This window comes from Dermacentor andersoni, chromosome 1, assembly GCF_023375885.2.
Source record: "Dermacentor andersoni chromosome 1, qqDerAnde1_hic_scaffold, whole genome shotgun sequence".
In the NCBI taxonomy this organism is placed as follows: Eukaryota; Metazoa; Arthropoda; class Arachnida; order Ixodida; family Ixodidae; genus Dermacentor; species Dermacentor andersoni.
This window is the reverse complement of record NC_092814.1, coordinates 65,852,150-65,873,377: the sequence shown is the minus strand read 5'-3', so window position 1 is coordinate 65,873,377 and position 21,228 is coordinate 65,852,150. Positions and strand designations below refer to the sequence as shown.

At 42.7% G+C, this 21,228-nt stretch overlaps 1 protein-coding gene across 1 annotated transcript; it reads right to left on the bottom strand.

The window, feature by feature from the left end:
* Nucleotides 1-14: 14 nt before the first annotated feature.
* On the bottom strand, nucleotides 15-21,228 carry Uba5 (Ubiquitin-like activating enzyme 5). Its single transcript, XM_050193293.3, has 12 exons — nucleotides 20,969-21,228; nucleotides 20,451-20,496; nucleotides 20,272-20,361; nucleotides 18,614-18,723; nucleotides 18,427-18,513; nucleotides 17,512-17,593; nucleotides 17,124-17,228; nucleotides 16,169-16,296; nucleotides 11,011-11,146; nucleotides 8,434-8,512; nucleotides 4,317-4,435; nucleotides 15-126 (listed from the first exon to the last, which is right to left on the bottom strand). Exons 1-12 carry the CDS (start codon nucleotides 21,106-21,108, stop codon nucleotides 52-54), a joined length of 1,197 nt encoding a protein of 398 aa, XP_050049250.1. The 5' UTR covers nucleotides 21,109-21,228; the 3' UTR covers nucleotides 15-51.

The window sequence follows — 21,228 nt, the reverse complement described above, 5'->3', positions numbered from 1 at the left end:
CCTTAAGACGTGAAGCTGGTAGTAGGGCCTTTATTTGAAGCATAGCTTCTCTTACAACGATTTCATTTGTGCCATAAGTTCTTCCAATGTCTGTTCACTGTCAGCTGCAACTTCTGTGTCTTCATTCTGATAAAGAAAAACAAAAATTATTAAAAGCTTGAGTAAGATGCTTGACATGAGGAATGTAAATTTCACTATGTGTAGTGTGCACTGCACCAGTGCAAAATAATGCCTGTGAGCTATAAAGCTTGCCACATGTGTACACACACACACAAAAAGTGAAGCAGTGAGACAATACAAAATGTATCTGTATGTCAGAATACAAAACTATGCACAAGCTTCAGTACTAAACCACTTTTTGTCATACATGTACTAGTTCTTTAAATACATTTGCATATGTTTATGCTCAATTATAACCCCCAACATGAAGGTGGTGACTGGGATACATGTTATACTTTGCAGGAATGTAGTTAACTACAAGTAAGAGTTGCACTTAACAGACCAGGAAGCCTTTCCCTCGTGACTTCACATACATCATCACCATTGTCAGCCTATTCACTGCAAGACAAAGGCCACTCCCAGGGATTTCGGATTACCCCTGTCTTGCCTCAACCAAACCTACCCGATAACTGCATTTTTCATAATCTCAACAAACCTAATTCTCTGCTGCACTTTCCTTCCTTTGGCACCCAATTTGTTACTCTCACAGACTATTGGTTTTCTGCTCTACACATTACATGACCTGGCCATATTCATTTCTGTCTCTTATTCTCAGCATTTATGCATTCACATACGCTGTCCAACAGTAAAGTTGCAGGAATGCAGTCACTAAAAAGAGAGTGAAATAGTATACCTATGTGAGATTTTTCAAACACATCCTATTTCCATATGGAGTTGCTGTTTTCGACGAGTTTCCATCACATCACACAGTCACTCAACGTTTCTTCTTCAGTTTCACAGTATGAAAATCTTCCCGATATTGCCCTGCCACCTCCTCCTAGGTGGACCTCATTTCCTTGTGCTACCACATTTGGTCATAATTACATTTTTCTACAATATGTGGCCAAACCATTGCAGGCTTCCCTCTTGGAAATGTGCCACAATGCATGTGAACACAACTTACTTAAATTGAGGTTTGACTGTAGTAACAATATGGTATATAAAACTCACCCTAACACTAGTGCCAACAGAGCACTAGCAGGTGTCCAGCAACTCTGTTATTGGACTGCCTACATTTGTCACTTTGATTTTACACCACAATGTGCACCCTGGCATCTCCAGTGAGCTTGCTTAGACTGCAGTTAAAAACTTAATGTGTGCAAGAGTACATGTGCATGCACATCTTTTGACCCATTCTATTGGCAGTTCTGCGAGTAGCACTAACATCACATTTTTGAAGTAAAAGGGTTGACATCCGGGCGAGTTGGTACATAGTTTAAGGAAAATATCAGTCACAAAAGACACAGGACAAGAAGAGAGATGTTCACACCACAACGACTGTGGTGTGAACACGAGTGTGTCATTGTAGTGTGAACATCTCTTCTTGTCCTTTGTCTTTTGTGACTGGTTCTTTCCTTCAATTTTGAAGTAAACTTGTAAGAAGTGTACATACACATTGTTTTAAAAGGTTGGTAGGTCAAAGACAGGTGCCATTGCTTAAGGCTGTTATAGGAGATATGTGAAATACTGAAAGTGCGCTTTTACACAAATCTCATTTGACCCACATAAGGTGGCAGACGTTGCCATAGAAGTAGAAATAAGGCACGACCATATGACTTGGTGATACTAGCCTTCCCACTGCCTCTTCCTTACTACATCATCGCTGTCTGCTAGCCTACCCTTGGCTCAATGGTGCCATGAGCGGGAGGTTGGCCATCTCATGTATGGCAACCTAATAGGAAAAGCCTACTTTCAGTATTTTGCACATTCCTTATGATTACAAAAATATTTATACATGCTTTGTCATTTAATAAACATGAATATGACTGTTCAAACAATCTGATCTTTAATCAAGTTCAATGTCGGAAGCGTAGGCTGTTGGGCCAGTTGGTGCATCATGTAGTGTCATTGAGTGGAAATACGGGTGGGAAGAAACAGGGTAGACAGGACACTCACTCACTTACAACTGAAGTTTAATGAAAGGTTTTCCAGGGAGCAAAGGTCCACACGTGCGCAGTCAGAAGGCAGATACAAAGCTCATGCATAATCACATGCAAAAATTGTAAAGAATGCTACCGCCCAAGGAGATACCTAATTTCTTTATCCATCAAGGCAACTGATGGGACACTGACCCACGTGGCAGATTGTGTATATATCTGGCCAGCCTGTGCATGTGCGGCCCTCCGCTTTTTGGAAAACCTTTCATTAAACTTCAGTTGTAAGTAAGCGTCTGTCCTGTTCACTCCGTTTCTTCCCGCCCCTATTTCCGCTCGACGACACCACAGGTTGAATGTCGTCACAGTCCCACCCATTATCTAGCATTTTCTTTGTGAACATGTGTATGAAATTATCTTTTGAAATAACACACTTATGGAAATACTGGGCATCAGCATATGTGGTAGCTTGGCGAAGCCATAACTTAAGCAGGGCAAAAATTACGTAAAAATATTTCAATCTGTTTTTATTCCAAATCCACCATTAGCCCTCAGCTGGGAATGCACGTTCGTGGTTAGTGGTGGTGGTCTGAAATGGCGCTGGTCAATGGCCCAAGTGCACGCTGGCAACATGAAGGAACAGCTACGGTCTGGTGGAGGACAGCGTTTATTTCCGCAGCAAAGCCTCCGGTCGGGCTGCACCCAGACAACCTCTTCTCGTCTCATCCTGAGCGCCCATTTTTAAGGGCTCAGTCTTGTTGGGACAAACAACCGCAACAAAAATGCATACATCTTCTGACTTTCTCTGCTTTCCCCCCACCCCTACAGGAGCAACACCCATCTCGTCAAATCCCGCAAGCGTTTTCAGTCGCTGCGGGTAAATTGCCCTCCCGTCATGCCCACTTGAGCAAACGGTTACCGGTTGGTGGCCCCCTGTAGCAACATGGGTTAAAAAAGCCACATCCAGTGGGATTCCATTGCTCCCTAAATTAAGGACCTGCCACCATGGCTCACTTCTATGAAACACACTTGCCACGCATACTTTGTCATCTCTCTCCACACTGGCTCAGGACGCCGTCACGGCTTTCAACATAATTTCCCTGACGGCCCCTGTGTGCATTGCTGCATGCTCGGCAGCACTGCAGCTGCATCCAGTACGAAGAGAGCTAAGAAAACCATGGCGAACTGTAGCAAATGCCCTAACTTCTACACTCTCAAACTGACTCCCCCATGATAGACCAAAATGGACAGGGCCCAAGCCATTTTCAGTTGTCACGCAGGCCTAATGGCAGATTTGGAATCGTTTTACGTTATCCTGGCCCTGCACAATGCAAAATGATGTCACTGGTGGCAGTACGACCAGCAGCACTGTGCCATGTCTTGCAACATACTGGAGCTGGTTCAGAGTTACAAGGCTAGACCAAAACAGTGGTTCGTCCAACTATTAAATCAAGAAGGGGTTTGCAGCATGGTGAGGTGGCTTTGTAATGGAGTATATTTAAATCCAAATATGATGCCTGATGTTTTGAAACAGACACTGTGAAAATTCTACAAAATGGATCAGATGATCCCCGAGCCAGAACTAAAGGCACCACATGGTGTGAAAAACGTTGTTTTATCAACAACTGTTACAGGTAAGGAAACTGAAAATTCCATGAGGAAGACACTATGAGGAAGACTTGAACTACCACTGCAGTGCACAGGCTCTTCCTACCTGCACTGAGACCTGCTTCCAACTGATAGACTTCTTGTAAATTGCTGGGAAACAGGATGCAGGGCAAGGAATGATGTGCACCGCTTCTGCAGCTAGGCTGCAATTTGAACACTGCTAGTTGTGTATTCACAGTTTATAGCTTTCAGTGAGAAAGCAAGCTGCACAACCAAAGGCACTGGTTGGGCTGCAAACACGGATCATTTGCTATGATCCCATGAGTAACTTGCGTAACATATAAAAGTTACCACTAAAAGTTTAAACTACTATCACTTATCGACTCACATAAGTATTTGCAAGTTACCAAGTTACTCACAAAAGTATTTATGATAGCCCAGATTGGATTTCTAGCCTCCCTGAGGGTCCAAAATAAGTTCCTCTGAAAACACTTGGTGGTGAAGATGTGCTACAGAAGCAGCCAATGCTTATCCTTATTCAAGCACAGAGACCAAACAAAAATGCCCCCCCCCCCCCACTTCATCATAAAAAACGGCACAGAAGGTGTTTCATACCTTTTGTGGCTTGGGAACAGTGTAAGCTAGCTGAATTCCAGGTGCAAGATCGGACACTGTACACTCGGCACTGCTTCCTTCAGCTGCTTCATCTGGCGTTTCTGACACTAAGCAGATACCTTTGCAAAAAACATAAGTGAATCCATGGGTTACATTGATACAAAGAAAATTTGTTATTTAAGAATACCATGCAAAGGTAGAATTGGCTGGACAATGAGTGCTATATGAAAACAGTGGGAAAATATGTGAGAATTAAAGAATGTCAGCATAAAGCACATGTGCTTTATACACAAGCTAATGTGGCCAACTGTACACAGTGCAAGATGTATACACTTAAGCTGTGGATGGTGCTGCTTGTGAGGTGGGCAGATAATGTCCTTTAGCTGAAAGTATGACCATGTGATGATTCACCGATAATAGGGCTACTATGCGAGGCAGCAATGCCTTAAGAAAAATTATTGCTGCTTAGGCATCGTTTTCTCCATCTTCTTATGTGCAATGGATTTATTTATTTATTTAGTACATACTACAGACCACATTGTGGTCCTTGCAGGACAGGCAGACATAGTTAACTACAAGACTAGACATAGGTAAGTACAAGATATATGTAAATATATTCATACACATTCATATTCTATGGATAGTGTCTCGTGCTCGGTCATGCCGACCATGCCACGTGATGCACACTATGTTGCGCATCGACCTACGATGGCCTATATAATTGATGACCATAAATCCCGCAGCCACATTTGCTGCTCTTGGATTTCTCGGTGACTGTCTCAGTCCCTTATCAGCCTGTCTGTGGCTGATACATAGTGTCAGAAGTGAGGCCCACAGCGGCAGCTACGATGCTTCATCCATACCGAGAATCATGGAACTGCTGAAGCTACCGGACAATCTTCGTCTAACAGAAAATGTTCAGAAGAACTGGGAGCTATTCAAGCAAAAGTTCGAACTGTATGTACAAGCAACAGAGCCAGCAAAACCGCTGACAGAAGCTGCTAAAACCACCTGGCTCCTGACTGCTGCCGGGGATGATACACTGGAAGTCGTCAATAACTTTACGTTGGCTGAAGATGAAAACAAGCAAGACTACAAGACTGTGGTAAGAAAATTCGAAGAATACTGCGCAGAGCAGCAAAACGAAGTCTACGAAAGATACTTCTTCAGAATAAGGACGCAAGACAAAGGTGAACCGGTGGAGCACTTCATACGAGACCTACGAAAGCAAGCAAGGTACTGCAACTTTGGTCTGCTTTTTGATTCGATGATTCGCAACCAAATTGCGTTTGGTACCAGGAACAGTAAACTATGGGAGAAAATGCTGAAAGAGAAAGATTTGTCACTCCAAAAGGCAGAACAAATCTGCAAGGCCACAGAGGTTGTGAGAAAACAAAATGAAGCAGGGCAAAGTAACAGAGCAAAAGTGGACGCTGTCGAAAAAGGCTACCCGCACCGGAGCCAAAGCCTGACAAACACATTCCAGTGCTCCAAGTGCAATAGAAGACATGAGCCAAGGAAGTGTCCCACCTTTGGCAAAATCTGCCATGCTTGCGGAGGTTGGCAAGTGCAACATCAAAGTGATATCATAAGAAGCCAACAAACACTGACACCAAGGACAACATAAGTGGATGGGGAAACGGCGCCGCGGTAGCTGAATTGGTAGAAGATCGCACGCGAAATGCGAAGGTTGTGGGATCGTTTCCCACCTGCGGCAAGTTCTTTTTTCATCCACTTTCATTTCCATTAATTTATCGTTTCTTTATTTCATTTATTAAGCACAATTTCCCCTATGTTGTCCTCGGTGTCAGTGTTTGTTGGCTTCTTATTATATGACTAATAAAAATCGGGCCCCTCGGTTAACCCCCTTTCTTCTTGTTTATTACATAATGAGGATCTCGAATCCAGCAACATTGATGCCTTCAGGTAGCATGAGTGGGTTTATTGACCGGTTGCCTTCACCCAAAAAGATCACGTTCTCGTGACGCCTGCGACAGAAAGGATTTTCCACATCTGCCGCCAAGGTCTGTGAGTGGTGGCGCTGGCCAACACTCCCAGAGTTCTACTAGGAAACATAAATACCCAAGAAAGTGGATGGGGAAACGGCGCCGCGGTAGCTCAATTGGTAGAGCATCGCACGCGAAATGCGAAGGTTGTGGGATCGTTCCCCACCTACGGCAAGTTGTTTTTTCATCTACTTCCATTTCCATTAATTTATCATTTCTTTATTTCATTTATTAAACAAAAGTAATTTCCCCTATGTTGTCCTTGGTGTCAGTGTTCATTGGCTTCTTATGATATGACTAGCAAAAATCGGGCCCCTCGGTTAACCCCCTCCCCTTTCTTCTCATTTATAACATGAAAGTGAGGATTTCGAAATCTTGGACGTCAACTTATGCGGAATCCAGAAAATGGACTGGATCGTTAAGCCCCAAGTTGGAAAACAACAAGTTGCGTTCAAAGTGGACAGTGGTTCCCAAGCCAATCTGTTACCATTGGCGGAGTACAACAGATTCCGAATGAAGCCATGCCTGAGGCCAAGTAATTCCGTTTTACGGTTCTATAGCGGAAATGTGATCAGGCACTGTGGAGTGACAACTCAAGTGGTCTCAATCAATGATCGTAGGTGCCTCGCAGACTTATTCGTTGTGAAGCGTAGCCAGCCCATCTTAGGTCAGGAACTGGCTGAATCCCTAGCACTACTGTCCCGCGCTGTTGATTCCGTGACTACAGACAAGGTTGCTCTGGCCATACAGGAATTTCGCCACCCCTTCGAAGGCACTGTTTGTATGAAGCGAGAGTACTGGATGGTGCTTTGTGCCGATGCAGTTCCAGTGATCCATGCAGCGCGTCGCATCCCCTTGGCGTTACGGGAACCCCTGTGGAAAGAACTCCTGCGCATGGAAAAGGCGAACATCATCTGCAAAGTGGACGAATCAACTGGTTGGGTAAGTCCACTTGTTATTGTGAGGAAAAAAGACAGTAGCCTCAGGGTGTGCATGGATCCAAGAAACGTAAATGCATGCTTGAAACGCAAGCACTACCAGATGCCACAACGTGAAGATACCGAGGCGGAGCTGACAGGCGCAAAATTCTTTAGTCGCCTAAACGCGAACGCGGGTTTTCACCAAATTCCACTCGACGAGGCTACTTCAAAGATACGCCCGTTCGCCACGCCTTTTGGTCGCTACCGCTTCCTTAGACTTCCATTTGGAATCACATCTGCACCCGAAGTCTTCCAGAAAACGCTCAGCAAGATTTTCGACCCTTTACTAAGGGTAAGGGTGTACATTGATGGCATTCTGGTGTGGGGATCTTCAAAGCAGGAAGCACTCCGTCCATCGTGCTTATCGAAGCTGAGGTCGAGTTTGCCAGGGCGAACGGGTGCAAGTGAACGATGTATGCCTGGCCCTGTATGTATGTCGCCACCTTGTCATACCTGTTTATATCTCACTCCTCCCCCCCCCCCCCACATAATCTCCTTGTATATAAGCGCATTCTTTAACAGTATTAAACAGTTAGTAGTTTGCGCTACGTACGTCCACATCCTGTCCTTCACTTAAAATCTTCAGTGTAACACTAAGCGCAATATAATCATGGATGCTAAGAAGGCTGAAAAACTTCTAATTTTATTGCACCATAAAAGAAATATCCGATAACTCTAGTTCATGTGAAAAAAATGAACTATGAAAAATGACCAGCGATACTGCCCCAAAATAAGCTCACAAAAACAGAACCCTAGTAATAGATCATAAAGAAACTGGTAACTGTGCCATAAATGCGGTACTCTTCTCGCACAGGTACTGAGCATTTTGTGTAGTGATGCAATTTTACCAATAGTATAACCTTGATGTCTTTTGTTTGTTTGTTCCAATGAATTATATGTAGGCTGTCTAAAACAAATCATAAACAATTATGATGGGATGTAATATGTTTTTTAGCCAAGCTGCAAAATGCCTAGAGCATGGAAGGGTATCACCGGCATGCCATTTCCCCCAAACTAGACCTTTTTCAATGGCTTGTTATTGTATCAGTAGAATTACAACAATCAAAAGTTACCCATTAGTGCCTTCAAGCATGTTACAGTATTCGAAGTGGCTACAACAGAATTATTTACCCCATTCATTGTCTTCATGGACCACCTCTTCGTTTTGTTCTGCCACGGGTTTCGGAGGTGGCTTAGATGCCTCCCGAACCTGCATTCCATGAAACCAAAAAATGAAGCATGAGTTTGCGATTGACTGCAATGTCAGGTTGTTCAACATAAAACAAGTGTCAGAACAAGGCATCAGGAAAGTCGCAGTTAACTAGCACTACACATGTAAAGTTGTAGAGCATTAAAGCACAAGTCCTTCTTTCTGTGACCATTAGTGGGACGACCAGTGGTCCACGACTAAGAATTTAATTCTTGTGAAATTCCTCCAATAACTGCAGCATTTCTGTGGTATAACTGTGGCAAAATGAACTGAACTGCTTCAACTGCAACAGACACTTGAAGTGGGTGCTATGAGACAAAACAGTAGTAATTGATTAAACCAAAACTGCCAAGAATCATTCAAAATCTCATTCTCTTGTAAATTCTGTCAATTATGACATTGTTACCTTTCCAACCATAAAAATCTGCGCTGCAAAAACAAGCTAATTATACAGCAAAGCCCCCTTATAGACAGCAAGTCAGAAATGAGTAAATTGTCTACTATACTGAGTGCTTTAATATAAGCATATTTTCTCTGCTTCCAGTCAACATTATAGCTTTAGAGCTGAATGAGAGATTCATTAGACAGCGTAAAGTAGAAAAATCAATAAAATTACACTGAGAAATTTGTTGTATTAGTTTGCCTAAAAGGTGCATCATATCTACCCATGAAGTTCTTCAGGGCTCTTGTCGCAATGAAAGTGAGACTTGGGTGAGTTGGTAATGCTTCACTCTAGATACAATACAGTGTGCATAAAAAAACCAGGATGGCCCGAGAGAACAAATAACATTCAGACATAAATACTACACTTCCCTAGAAGTGGTTGAAAGATATTTTCTTAACTGACTCAGATGGATGCAGCAACTCATGTCACATGTACTTTTGTGCTTGCTTGTTAAGTGTGAATATGACAATAAAAATTCAGTTAAGCACTGGTAGTGTGTGTCATTCTATCTGTTCTGGCTTTTTATGTGCACTGATTCATATCCGAAATGAAACATTCTATTGTCTGTCAGTGTCTATGGCATTTAGCACTCTCCTCACAGAGTCTAAAATGAATATGAGTTCAGACTCCATTCTTCCTGTTTCTTGAGATTTTGGTGTGATGCATGTTTCCCGACCAGCCAGCAGTGTCAAGGTAGTGATGAAACTACCACACATGCTAAGATGTACTGGTAGATAATGACAGAATAAATCATAAACTTCAATACTGATGGCAGATAAAGAGGATGTTCAACATAAAACCACAACGTATTGGGGACAAGCTGGTAGCTAATGGCCAAAACTTGTATTTCATCTTTGCAGCTGCTCTGAGAGGGTACGCCTCCACCAAGAAACAGTGCTCCCACAGTCGCTGGTGTAGATAATGTAGCGGAAAATAACATTAAGGTTGCTCTACGTTGCTTTTGTGAAAAAGTTTATGAGAAGGCACTGTGTCATGAATTTACTTGTGCAGGAATAACCCTGCTGTGCCCGTGCACACTCATCTGGCCACTGATATATACCCCTGGCTCAGTGTTCGAGATAATTGGTGAATGTGAAACATCTGTAGATTGGTTGTGCCATCTTCTCAGAAGTTAGTTAAACAAAAATGTTATGGTAAGTTTTGTTTTTCTATGACAGATTGTGCGACAAAGGTTATCAACTGTCGGTGTTGCTCACACCTCTCATTTTCCGACAAGGCGGACTGCGGTGCATAAAACCAGCGTATTTTTTAATGAGGCAGAAATTCAAGAACTTCTTATGAACGTTGATTCAGAGGACTTGATTATGCTGTGATTATGTGCGTTGATTATGCGGTGTCCTCAATTAAGGAACAACAGTGACAAAGGGGCCATGTTGCCTGAGGAACAATAGCTACTCTAATTAAAATGATTAATTTACATATGTCTTAATTCTTGTTTCAATGTTCAGATAGAAAATCTGTAAAACATTCAGCAACATATCACCAACAAATATCATTTAAATTCAGAACCTGCTACTATGTTACTTAGAAAGTAATTGAATTTGTTGCACTTCAGAAAAGCACCTGGCACCCAAAGGGTTAAGAATGAAAAGTGGCTTCCCATTTCTTTTTGTCGTTCCTAGCATGTTAGAAGTTGCACTTCTTCACTGGTGAGGGCAAAAGTGAATGCCACAACACTGCAATGGTGCTTTTTAAAATTTGTTGCATGCTCTAACTGGCTCCAACTGCAGTTTTTCCGTTCATTTTTACACATTTCCGTTTCTTTTTTTCTTTTTTTCTTTTTGGTTGTTGTTTGCCTTCTCAGCTGCCTTGCTAAACTGTGAAATTTGAGGCAATATAGCAGACAGTCATTTCTAGCAGGTTTATATTGACCAGTCACATGCACGATACTAGTAGCAGCCACAGGAATGGATGAGCCACATTTTGAGGCATTCTACACACTCTACAGTATGGAGGTTTAATATCTGGTTTGGATTACAGCATGACCTGACAAGTGGGTGGACTATATCACTAATTTTTAATGCAGTGTCACCTGGTACTCCTTTTGACGCTGTCTGCAAAAACTGTCATCACACTGGCTGTTTGGTTTCATTTGCATTGTTGGGAAAAAGTCCTGGAGAGCATTGTAGCCAAGGTAGTGGGACACTGTGCCAAACTTTAGAAGATACCTGGACAGATTTTCAGTGTACATCATTAGACAAGCATTTTATATACACTCTATGTCCATGGCACCTAAAGTAAACAATGCCTACTACTATGAGTATGGTTCTCAAAACTGCTTGCACAGCTGCAACATACCTGCCAACCAGTGAACCTTAAAATTTGTAAAATACTTGTGACATGACAAAGAAAGGGGGGGATGGCAAGAATTTTTGTAGAAGCTTGCCCTGAGCACATGCCTTTTAAGGGATTCATTTGCACTTTATTAAAAATCATTTAACTAGGTACAATAAACAGCCAGCAACAAACGTGGCACAGTAAATAGCAATGACTTTTTCAGTTTGTTCCAGGAATTTGTCTGTACAAACTTGCTTGAAACAAGTCCTCCTCTTGCATCCTTTCACCATCAGACGAGTTTTAATGAAAGGTTCGGGCACCAATGAGCAAAATCTTTTTGCAGAAAGAATGTATTTTTCGTAAAACTTCCCGTAACATTCGAAAAATCGTAAAGATGCTAAATTCATTAACTTTACGAAAAATTCTGGAGAGTTAGGAAGTATGCTGCAAACAGAAACTGTACATGACCTTTCCACAACTTATCTGCTGCATTCGGATAAAAGTTAACAATAGGCCTACTTAAACTATACATTAGCAATTTCTAGGTAGAAACTGTGCGCATGTCATACTGCCCACTGATTAAACACAAGCAGTGAGATCTCGAAAGAAGCAAAGCTAGAAAATGTTCATGTTCACCACCATATTAAAATACACCTTTATCTATACTCGATCTCACAAGCTGGTTGCAGCACTGTGAATTCTTAGCCAATAGGAAGGCCAAATGCCCCTGTAGATGTGCTCATCCGCACCGTGTCGTCTGCTCAGAGTTTGCTTGCCATCCTGTTACATGCTCCATGGTTGGTGGATTGATGCAAAAAATGTTTTGACACCAAACCATAAGCTGCATTTACATGGATGCGACAGCATGGCTTCACTTTACCTGTACACTTTACCTGCAGTTACCTTGCAGCCTCTTTGGCAAGTAATACGGGTGAATGCCCTTACAAACCTGAAGATTTGGAAATTCATAAAACTATCGCGACGGAGGGGGGGATGCGGCAGCACTTTTTTTTTTAAGGGATTTACCTTTTGCGACAAGCTTACTCACGTTTTCACAACCACAAGTGAAATCCGTGTCTTGGAGAGTAAAGAGCGAAAACTCTACTGGGGCACAATTTATTTTTGCAATGATTTTGCTGTTGCCGACTTTGCCTGCTTCAGAAACTTCTCCATGTAGGTTTGCTCAAAGCAAGTACCACTCTGGTACCCCTTTGACCATCAGCAGACTTTCGAGTGTTTTCTCACACACGGATGAGCGAAACTCAGAGTTTTGTTCACAGTGTTGAATATTCTCTCACATTCAGCATTGCTGGGGGGAATGGAGAGAATACCCAGCATAACCATTGAAATTCTGTGGAACCTGAGCGATCCGTCGACACTTCGAATGCTTTCTAATTCCGACCACTGCACATCGCACCTTCGCTCATTCAGTATGTTGGCTGGAACCTGATATGCTTGCAAGTTGGCAAACTCAACTTCAAGTGCGTCGATTGCTTCTTCTTTTGATTCGCCACTCTGCTGGGGTAGGATAGGAGGGAATGCCATAATAAAATGGCGTACACTGTTGAATGAAGCAGTTTCCAGAGCTTGTACTCGAGCAACTTCAGCCATATTAAGATTGACATCTTCTAGCAGAAATGAATGGTGAATGTAATCGCTGCCGTTAAATACAGACATACAACAGAGAATAACTGCTCTCTCTAAATGCAGCTCAGTGTCTCAACTACAGAGTAGGTTGTGCTGCCAATGACTATGTCTTCATCACCTTTCTGGTTCTCTGCAGCTCCATAGTCAACTTCCAGCAATGAATGACATGCCTTGACAACACCTGGATGCACAAATCTAGTCAGGAGATCCTCAAAAAGGCAGTTCAAGAGGCCCCTCAGAACATGAATGTGGGGAGCCTGTGCCTGAAGAAGGCAGTTTGCATTCTCAAAACGCGGTATAACATTTTGGAAAAAAATACAGCATGCCCTGTTTAGCTCCGATGACAAAAAATAAAACAGGCGCTCTTCACGGGTGAAGTGGCTGGCTTCCCCAGAATCCTTGGTATGAAGTGTCAGTTTTTTTGCTTGAGGTCCAGAATGAGCGCATTTCCTCTTTAGCGAGAGTTCATCACCATCGATGCCTCCTCCCCCCCCCCCCCCCCCCCCCCCCGAGGTCTGCAGGAGTCTTGTGAAGATGTGTAGCAGACTTTGGGACCAGTGCAGGGTTCTTGGGGTTGGTGAGGAAGTCTTCGAAATTTGGTATGACTCCGAAAACAAGCTCAGCTTGTTACACTTCTTTGTTTCAGATAAAAAAAAGCTGAGTAGTGGTTTCCACTGGTTGAGCAGCCTCTTCAAACACTTTCCCAACGACAGTCAACGTGTCGGCGAATGCTTCAACATCTTTCTGACCTCGGCGTCATGCATTTAAGTCTATCTTTCCATTTTGAGCTTTTCTCTAGCTAAAAAAATATGTCAACCAAAGCCTCATCAACCTTTACAGGAAGATATGAAGCTCCTTTTTGGGTGGCCAAGTTGATGAGATGGCATGGGCAACCAACCCCTATCAGACCTGGTTGAGCCTCTCTCAATACAGTAGAAACACTGTTTTTCTTGCCGATCATGACATTGGCATTGTCCGAACACATAGCCAACAGGTTTCCAACAGGCGAATTCCGAGACCTCCTCTCGTCCAGAACCAGATTTGCAACCTTGTGACCCGTCACTTCCTCTTGGAGTGTCCTGAGGCAAAGAAGGTGGCTTTCGACTCTAATCGTTTCTTTAACGAAATACGTCGCAATAATAGGGTAAAGCTGTGTATCCTTATTGTTACTGCCATCCACAGCAATCGAAAGTACTTGCTGTTTAGGGTATCCAGCAAAGGAGTCTGCGCGTTGGCGGCCATTTCCCGAACAATTGACGTCGTCTTTGTTCCATCCACAGGCGTAGTATTTCGCTTCTTCGCACTTTGGGAACATCTTCCGGAAAAGCGGTCTGGCATGATCGCTGACACTCAGCGGTGTGTTGTGGTCAACTAAAAACTGTGAAGGGGCATTCTGCACGAATCACACTGAGGTTGTTGTCGCTGCGTACAAAACTTGCTAGGCTTGGCTGGCTGTCCGCGGCTCGCACAAATCCCTGATGCTTTTTCGAAGCAATGTGGACCTTGATGTCAGACTTGCTGCCATGCGAGATGTTCACATCACAGGCACACGTGGTGCAGAATTCTAACTTCTCCCTTTTCTTTGACGGCATGAAGCACGGAAATTCTTTGTGTACGATTTCAAAAACACTTGGAAGTACTGTTGGGGCTTCGAGCTCGCCATTGCACTGCAAAGCCGCTACAGGCTGGAGTCGCACTGCGTCTGACGTGGCAGCTAGTCACGCAAAAGGCGAGACCAATACTGCAGTGACTGAAGCTGACTGAAGTCCAAACCCGCACGCCTGCGCAAACAAAGGCAACAGCACGGCAACTGGTTTGCGGAGACGCTAGAGGCGCTATCAGCATATCAGCACTATCGAGCTTTGGATATGGATTCCTGACCCCCTAGTAGATGACAGAAGTCACTACAACCTTGCAGCTGCTGATGATCATACCAAGCATACGTACTGCCCTCTCATGGCAGTGCAAGGTACCAGGGTGTAGTTTTACTACATTTTCACGTTGTTGTTTTTTTCACAAATAATATGTTTTCCATTAAATTTTAAGCAAGATTCATAACATCGTAAGACTGCTCGAAATTCATACATTTTATGAAAAATTCGGAAGAGTTGGCAAGTATGAAATTAATGATGCAGTGAACAATTAGGCTATTATGGCATTCTGCACCATCAACGCATCACCAATGCTAATGCTGTGGCACTATCTGCTAACTAGAAATCAAGCCAGTTTTCCAGCTCGTTGCCGTGTCTATAGTCCTAGCAGCATGAAAACAAACAGCCGATATTAATAATTACGACAAACCATGACTTGACCTCAGCTTGAGATGAGACTTAGCGATGACGGATTTTGCCACTTGTTTCTTGCCGACAAGGTGGAGAGTCAGTAAAAAGCGCGAATTCTGATCGAAGCAGGTGGTTGGCGATGTATGAGCGCTGCCATGTTGCCACAGTTAGGGTGGCTATTATGGTTACCGTCGGTGACTGCCACAGTAATTCTCGGTATGCAATGTGCATGCGCAAAGGACCCAACATGTCACGCATCGCTTTACCGTATCGTGTAGTGAGCAAAAATAAAACTCTTTAGTGTAGCCAATAATCAGCCAGTTACGCACGGAAATATATACTACTGTGCAAGGATATTGCCTGTGTATGCCTCATACCTTTAGCATTGCTGCAACCAGCTTGTGAGATGGAGTATAGTTTGTCACCAGGTTAGGCTTTAAAGTAAAAGTACAATTATGATGCACTATTTAACTCTGCATGATAGTTGATAGCATTCCAGGAAACCTGCGTAACCAGTTAGCCTGCTAAATTAAGCACACACCCAACAAACTGAATAAATGTAAAACCAGCAAAGGATAGGATATAATTCACTCCCAATATTTCACTTTCCCATGTCTACCACATTATCATCACAAAGCATTAAACATTGCAAAAAAGCTGCGAAGATCTGTGTGTTAGTGGACATGGCATTCTGCTGCTAATCAGCTACTCAGCATGAAGTCACAGGGTCGATCCGCAGCCACTACAGCCACATTTGGGTGGAGGTAGATTGCAAAAATGCTCATTTACCAAGCATTAGGGTGCATTTTAAACAATTTCAAGTAGTCAAGATTGATCTGGAGTACTTTGCCATGGCACAATCAATCAATCAATCAATCAATCAATCAATCAATCAATCAATCAATCAATCAATCAATCAATCAATCAATCAATCAATCACCTTAAAGTATGAGCCTAATATTGTTAGTCACATAATGTACTCACTTGAGAGTATTTTGCACAAGAAATCCTGCAACAATGCCCATTGTAGTAGGCAAGCTCGCAGCACAAACTCCTTCCCGTTTCAATGTCTTTTCATCTATGTTGGAAGCAACAACTAAAGGAGGTGCACACTGCAATGTAAACAGACTTTGTTACACACTTTCCTCACTTTCCTCCTAGGAAATGTTTTTAACAAGTAATGGAAGAGGCTAGTGTGCCTTATAACAGATTTATGCACGCATCTTGTTGTATTTCCATCTGGCATATTGCACACAACAGCTGTAATTAGCCAGATGACATTTCGCTTTGCTTTTCAGCATCTTCCGCTTTTATACTTGCCCCAGCATGCTGTGCACTAGTCCACTTGCACATAGTGCACTGAGCAGCACATATAGAACGGTGCCTCGCAAGTGGACAGTGCATGTCGAGAATTCCATGAGCATCCACTACAACTCACTAATATGGCAATGGCAAACATGCATGAATTAGGAAGGAACAGCGCCAACTAAGACGATAACAAGTGGGGAGAACGACACAGTACAAGCGCCAAGGCTGTCACATAAAAAAGGGCCCTGTGGTTTCGAAACATAGTTCAGGACAACATTCATTTGGGCTAGATGGTGCATACTTGAATTAGGAAGGAACAGCGCCAACTAAGACGATCACAAGTGGTCGTTCTCCCCACTTGTGATCGTCTTAGTTGGCGCTGTTCCTTCCTAATTCAAGTATGCACCATCTAGCCCAAATGAATGTTGTCCTAAGCAAACATGCACTTTCTGAAATAGGCATGCACAACATGGCCCCACCATTTCTACTCATCATATTTCCACTCTTTATCCATGGATAACACAAAACTGCATGCAACAATAACTTACTTCGTACTGCAGTTTTTCTTGGCACAAGCCTAGTACCATGCAATGAGCATAAGCACCTTAATCATGTCGCTCAAACTACTTACAGCAAAGCACGCAGTTTCACCAGGGACTATAAGCTGTATATGGCCAGAGACTGCATTTTCACTAACACCAGACTCTATCCAAACTTGGTTGAGTTCATTGCAGGCCTATAACAAAAGAGTAGGTACAGCATCATGCGTTAGATTATGAGTCTGCTTGATAATAATTGACTGCAGTGAAACCAGACAAAAAAATTTTTTTTTTCATATCATAACCACAAAATGCTTTCGCACCCATAAAAGCAAAACTGCATTTAAGGGTATTAATAGAAAATATGTTGAAATGAGATTATTTACTCTAAGCATACACACTGCAAATCCCATTTGCTACAGTATACAAGTGCAAACTGGCAAAATACATTTGTAGTTGCGTTTCATATTTTATGCTTACCGTGTTAATTGCCATGCGTGCTTCAAAGTTGTCGACACAGCTGAGAACAAGATCTACTGGACCACCCTGCAGGCTGCCAGTCCTAGGTGAACAGATATTTGCAGTCATTATAACATATAGCAGTGAACAACAAATTGCATGTTCCTTTGATTACTTATATGAACTCTTGCCATCTACTGCCTTCTCTGAACAGTCCACTGTTCAGAGAAGGTAAGTACTAGTTCTCACTGAGAACTGCTTACCATTTGCTGAAACTAAAACTGAGTCAAGGTAGCCATATGATGTTACCACATACCCGCCGTGGTTGCTCAGTGGCTATGGTGTTGGGCTGCTGAGCACGAGGTCGCGGGATCGAATCCCGGCCACGGCGGCCGCATTCCGATGGGGGCGGAATGCGAAAACACCCGTGTGCTTAGATTTAGGTGCACGTTAAAGAACCCCAGGTGGTCGAAATTTCCGGAGTCCTCCACTACGGCGTGCCTCATAATCAGAAAGTGGTTTTGGCACGTAAAACCCCATAATTCAATTCAATTCAATGTTACCACAGTCTATTTGTTTCTTTTAAATAATGGACACACATAGAGACTACAGCAATTTAAACACATTCAGCCAGGTTGTATTTCAGAATGAATCCTCAGAAGGAATTTAAAATGATGTGGGGGACAAAGCTCTGGTAATGGCACTATAGGTGTGTGTGGGAGTGGGTGGGAGGGCTCAGCAGCACCTCCCCCCCCCCCCCCCCTAAGTTGGCACCTATGCTAGAAGTACTCCCAACATTGCAGCCACAACAGCATATTCAGTGCAAACTGAACATACATAACGTTCACTTTTTGCTGCTAAAAACCTTTCATTCAAAGTCCAAAGTTGCCATATACTATAGTTGTTCTATCTCTGATGTCAGCAAAATTGTCTTACTTGATGGTGTCCATGAAGTGCTGGAAGTTGTCAACAGTGGTAATATTGTAGTTGTACGTATCAAATTCTACATCAGGGTTGATGAACCTACAAAAAAGAATTAAATAGCAAAGATCAAGGTAAACACTTGGAGTTCAGTTAATGCAGCACCATGTGTGTCAGATCTCCAAAGCTGAAATGGACATACTGCAGTGTCTTGGCAGCTGCCTCCACCTTGCTCATACCTGCTTGGTGTGGCTGAAAGAACAGCCTATTCATGTTGGCAAGCTCAACTTTATCATAGTCGAATAAAATGAGCTGCAATGAAAAATCAGAACACTCATGTAAAATTCTCAAACCAAAATAATTCTTCACCAAAAAAAAAAAAAAAAAAAAAACATATTCTGACATCAACAGCTCTGAACAGGTTGAACAGTAATTTTTTTCTTTCTGCATTCAGTAGTGCGTACAACACATTAGAGATTTGTTTTCTGGACGGTAGTTAAATGACCGTACAGCATTTAGCAGTAGGCTATGAAGCAGTACCACATCCCACATTCATGAACTCCTGTGTAAGAAATGTTTAGTTTTCTTTTTCCTGTCTGCATTTCGATTTCTGCTGATGGTACACGTTCAAATATCCCTTGAATAATCCAATGGCATTGAAGTTCATGGTAAATTGTGAATGGAGCTCTATTAATAACAATACAATCTCAATTAATATATTAGCCTGTAGAACTTTTATGAGAGAATCATTAGGTTCAAAGAAATGAGGCCACTTATTCAATAATATTTCATGTTAAACAAACACACAAAAACCACTTTGAAACTTTTTGCTTTTGAGAGCAAACACGACGTAAAGGGCGATAACAAAGGAGAACCAACATATTTTCCAATATATGATTTAAAAGAGCACATTACAACACATTTTTGTCACTTGCAATGTGCTGAAACATAGTACAACGTAAGAGACTGCTCGTTCACTGACATTTTTTGGGGCAAGTGTGTGAAATTTATTACTCATCACATAAGGAATCTGGTTGCACGCACAAAGAAATCTGCATTTTTGCTGTCCTTTATTGTGTTGCAATGCTTGCAACACCAGGCTCTAGTCCTCCATGAAGGACGGACAAACTCAGACAGGTAACTACTTCATTGTACATGAGTCGAGCTACATAACATGCTCCTACTATTCCGTCACTTCAGTATAACTGCAGCCATGCAAAGATTAGAATACCTGGAAACTCTGTCTGGAGACAAGGACTCTCTTCCTATCAACAGCCCAACCGACTGACCGACCAAAGGAAGGCAGTATATAAATGTGCCCCATATTCATGCAGTTTTGCTTAAACCACCCTGAATCACTGGCATGTCACATTTGCAATGCCACATCTGGCCCTGCAAATTCAAAGTGAGAGCACTCAGCTGACTCCGTGTCAGTGGGCATCACACCACAACCCAAGTGCCTACATAAGCTCAAATAATAACTGAGCAATATGTTAATATATCAAATAATTAACCCTAAATAGTTGTGGTCCAGTAGCGCTCTGATGACTGGGGAAAAAAAAAAAAGAGGGAATCAATGTAACATTCTAAGTTGCACTGATCATGGCAGAAATAGCTCAACATGTTCTTTCCAAGGTGAAATTATAACTTCTGTGTAGCTACCATGGTGGCTCAGTGGCTTGCTGCTGAGCACAATCGAGTTAACGTTTGTGTAGCATGTGCTTTGTGTGCGCATGGTGGTCAAAATTAACCCGGAGCCCTTTACTATGATATCTCTCAAAGCCATGTGTTGGTCTGAGACGTCAAAACACACCAATCGGTTAATCAATCAATTGTGACGTCTGCAAACGGGAAGCTCACCTTGCCTATTCCACACCTCGTAAGCATTTCGGCAGTCACGCTCCCAACACCACCAACACCGACAACAGCTACCGTGTAAGTTCTAATGGCCTGTGGGCAAAGGCACAGTGAGTGAGCATGCAGCGAGATGAAATAGAGAAATTGATCATCTATTAAAAATTATGATGTCAACGACTTGCCTCATAATTATCGACGATGCCCATACGCTTTAGAGCCATCAAACGGCTGAAAGGAAACACAAGTTTAAGAAGTTGGATATTAAATGAGGAACATCTGCACAATTTTACCAACGATTGTGACTCCGGTATATTAACGCGGAAATGCTGGAAAGAATACGAACACAAAACAGCTAGAACGCAGAACAAAAACACGAAACTTGCTACTTCGACTAGCGCGTGCAACAACAAAAAACTTTATTTACGGCCGACTGCTGTCAATAAAGCGAGCGGTTTCAAGAAAATAATGATCACAATATTCCTATCAGCGTAACACAACATTTACTACCCGGTTAGATTGGTAATTCCTTCCACCATTTCAACATGTAAGGTAATGTTGCACACTACCGTATGTGTTCTGCTAACGGGCAGATCTTATGACCGAAAGTGCCGAGAATAATTTTCACAAATCACGAACGACACGCAATTTACCAGGCAGACAGCGAATGAATAGCTTTTGAATATCTAGAACCGAAACTTGCCTGTAGGGGTTTGAGTCTACGACCTCCGAGCTCATCTGGGAAATTTTTTCGCGTGGATTAATCGCTTCCCCTTTCTTCAAACGTTCAATTTCGGCCTTGAGCGTCATCACCAGTGCTTCTAAGTTATTGGAGTCCCCCATAGCTCAGGTGGCCCAGTCAATTGCACTTTAAATTATATAAACTCAACTAACAAGCTACGAAAACACGAGAGTTTGACAGATTTCTGCTACTCGGAAGCGCCACGCGCACAGATGCGCAAG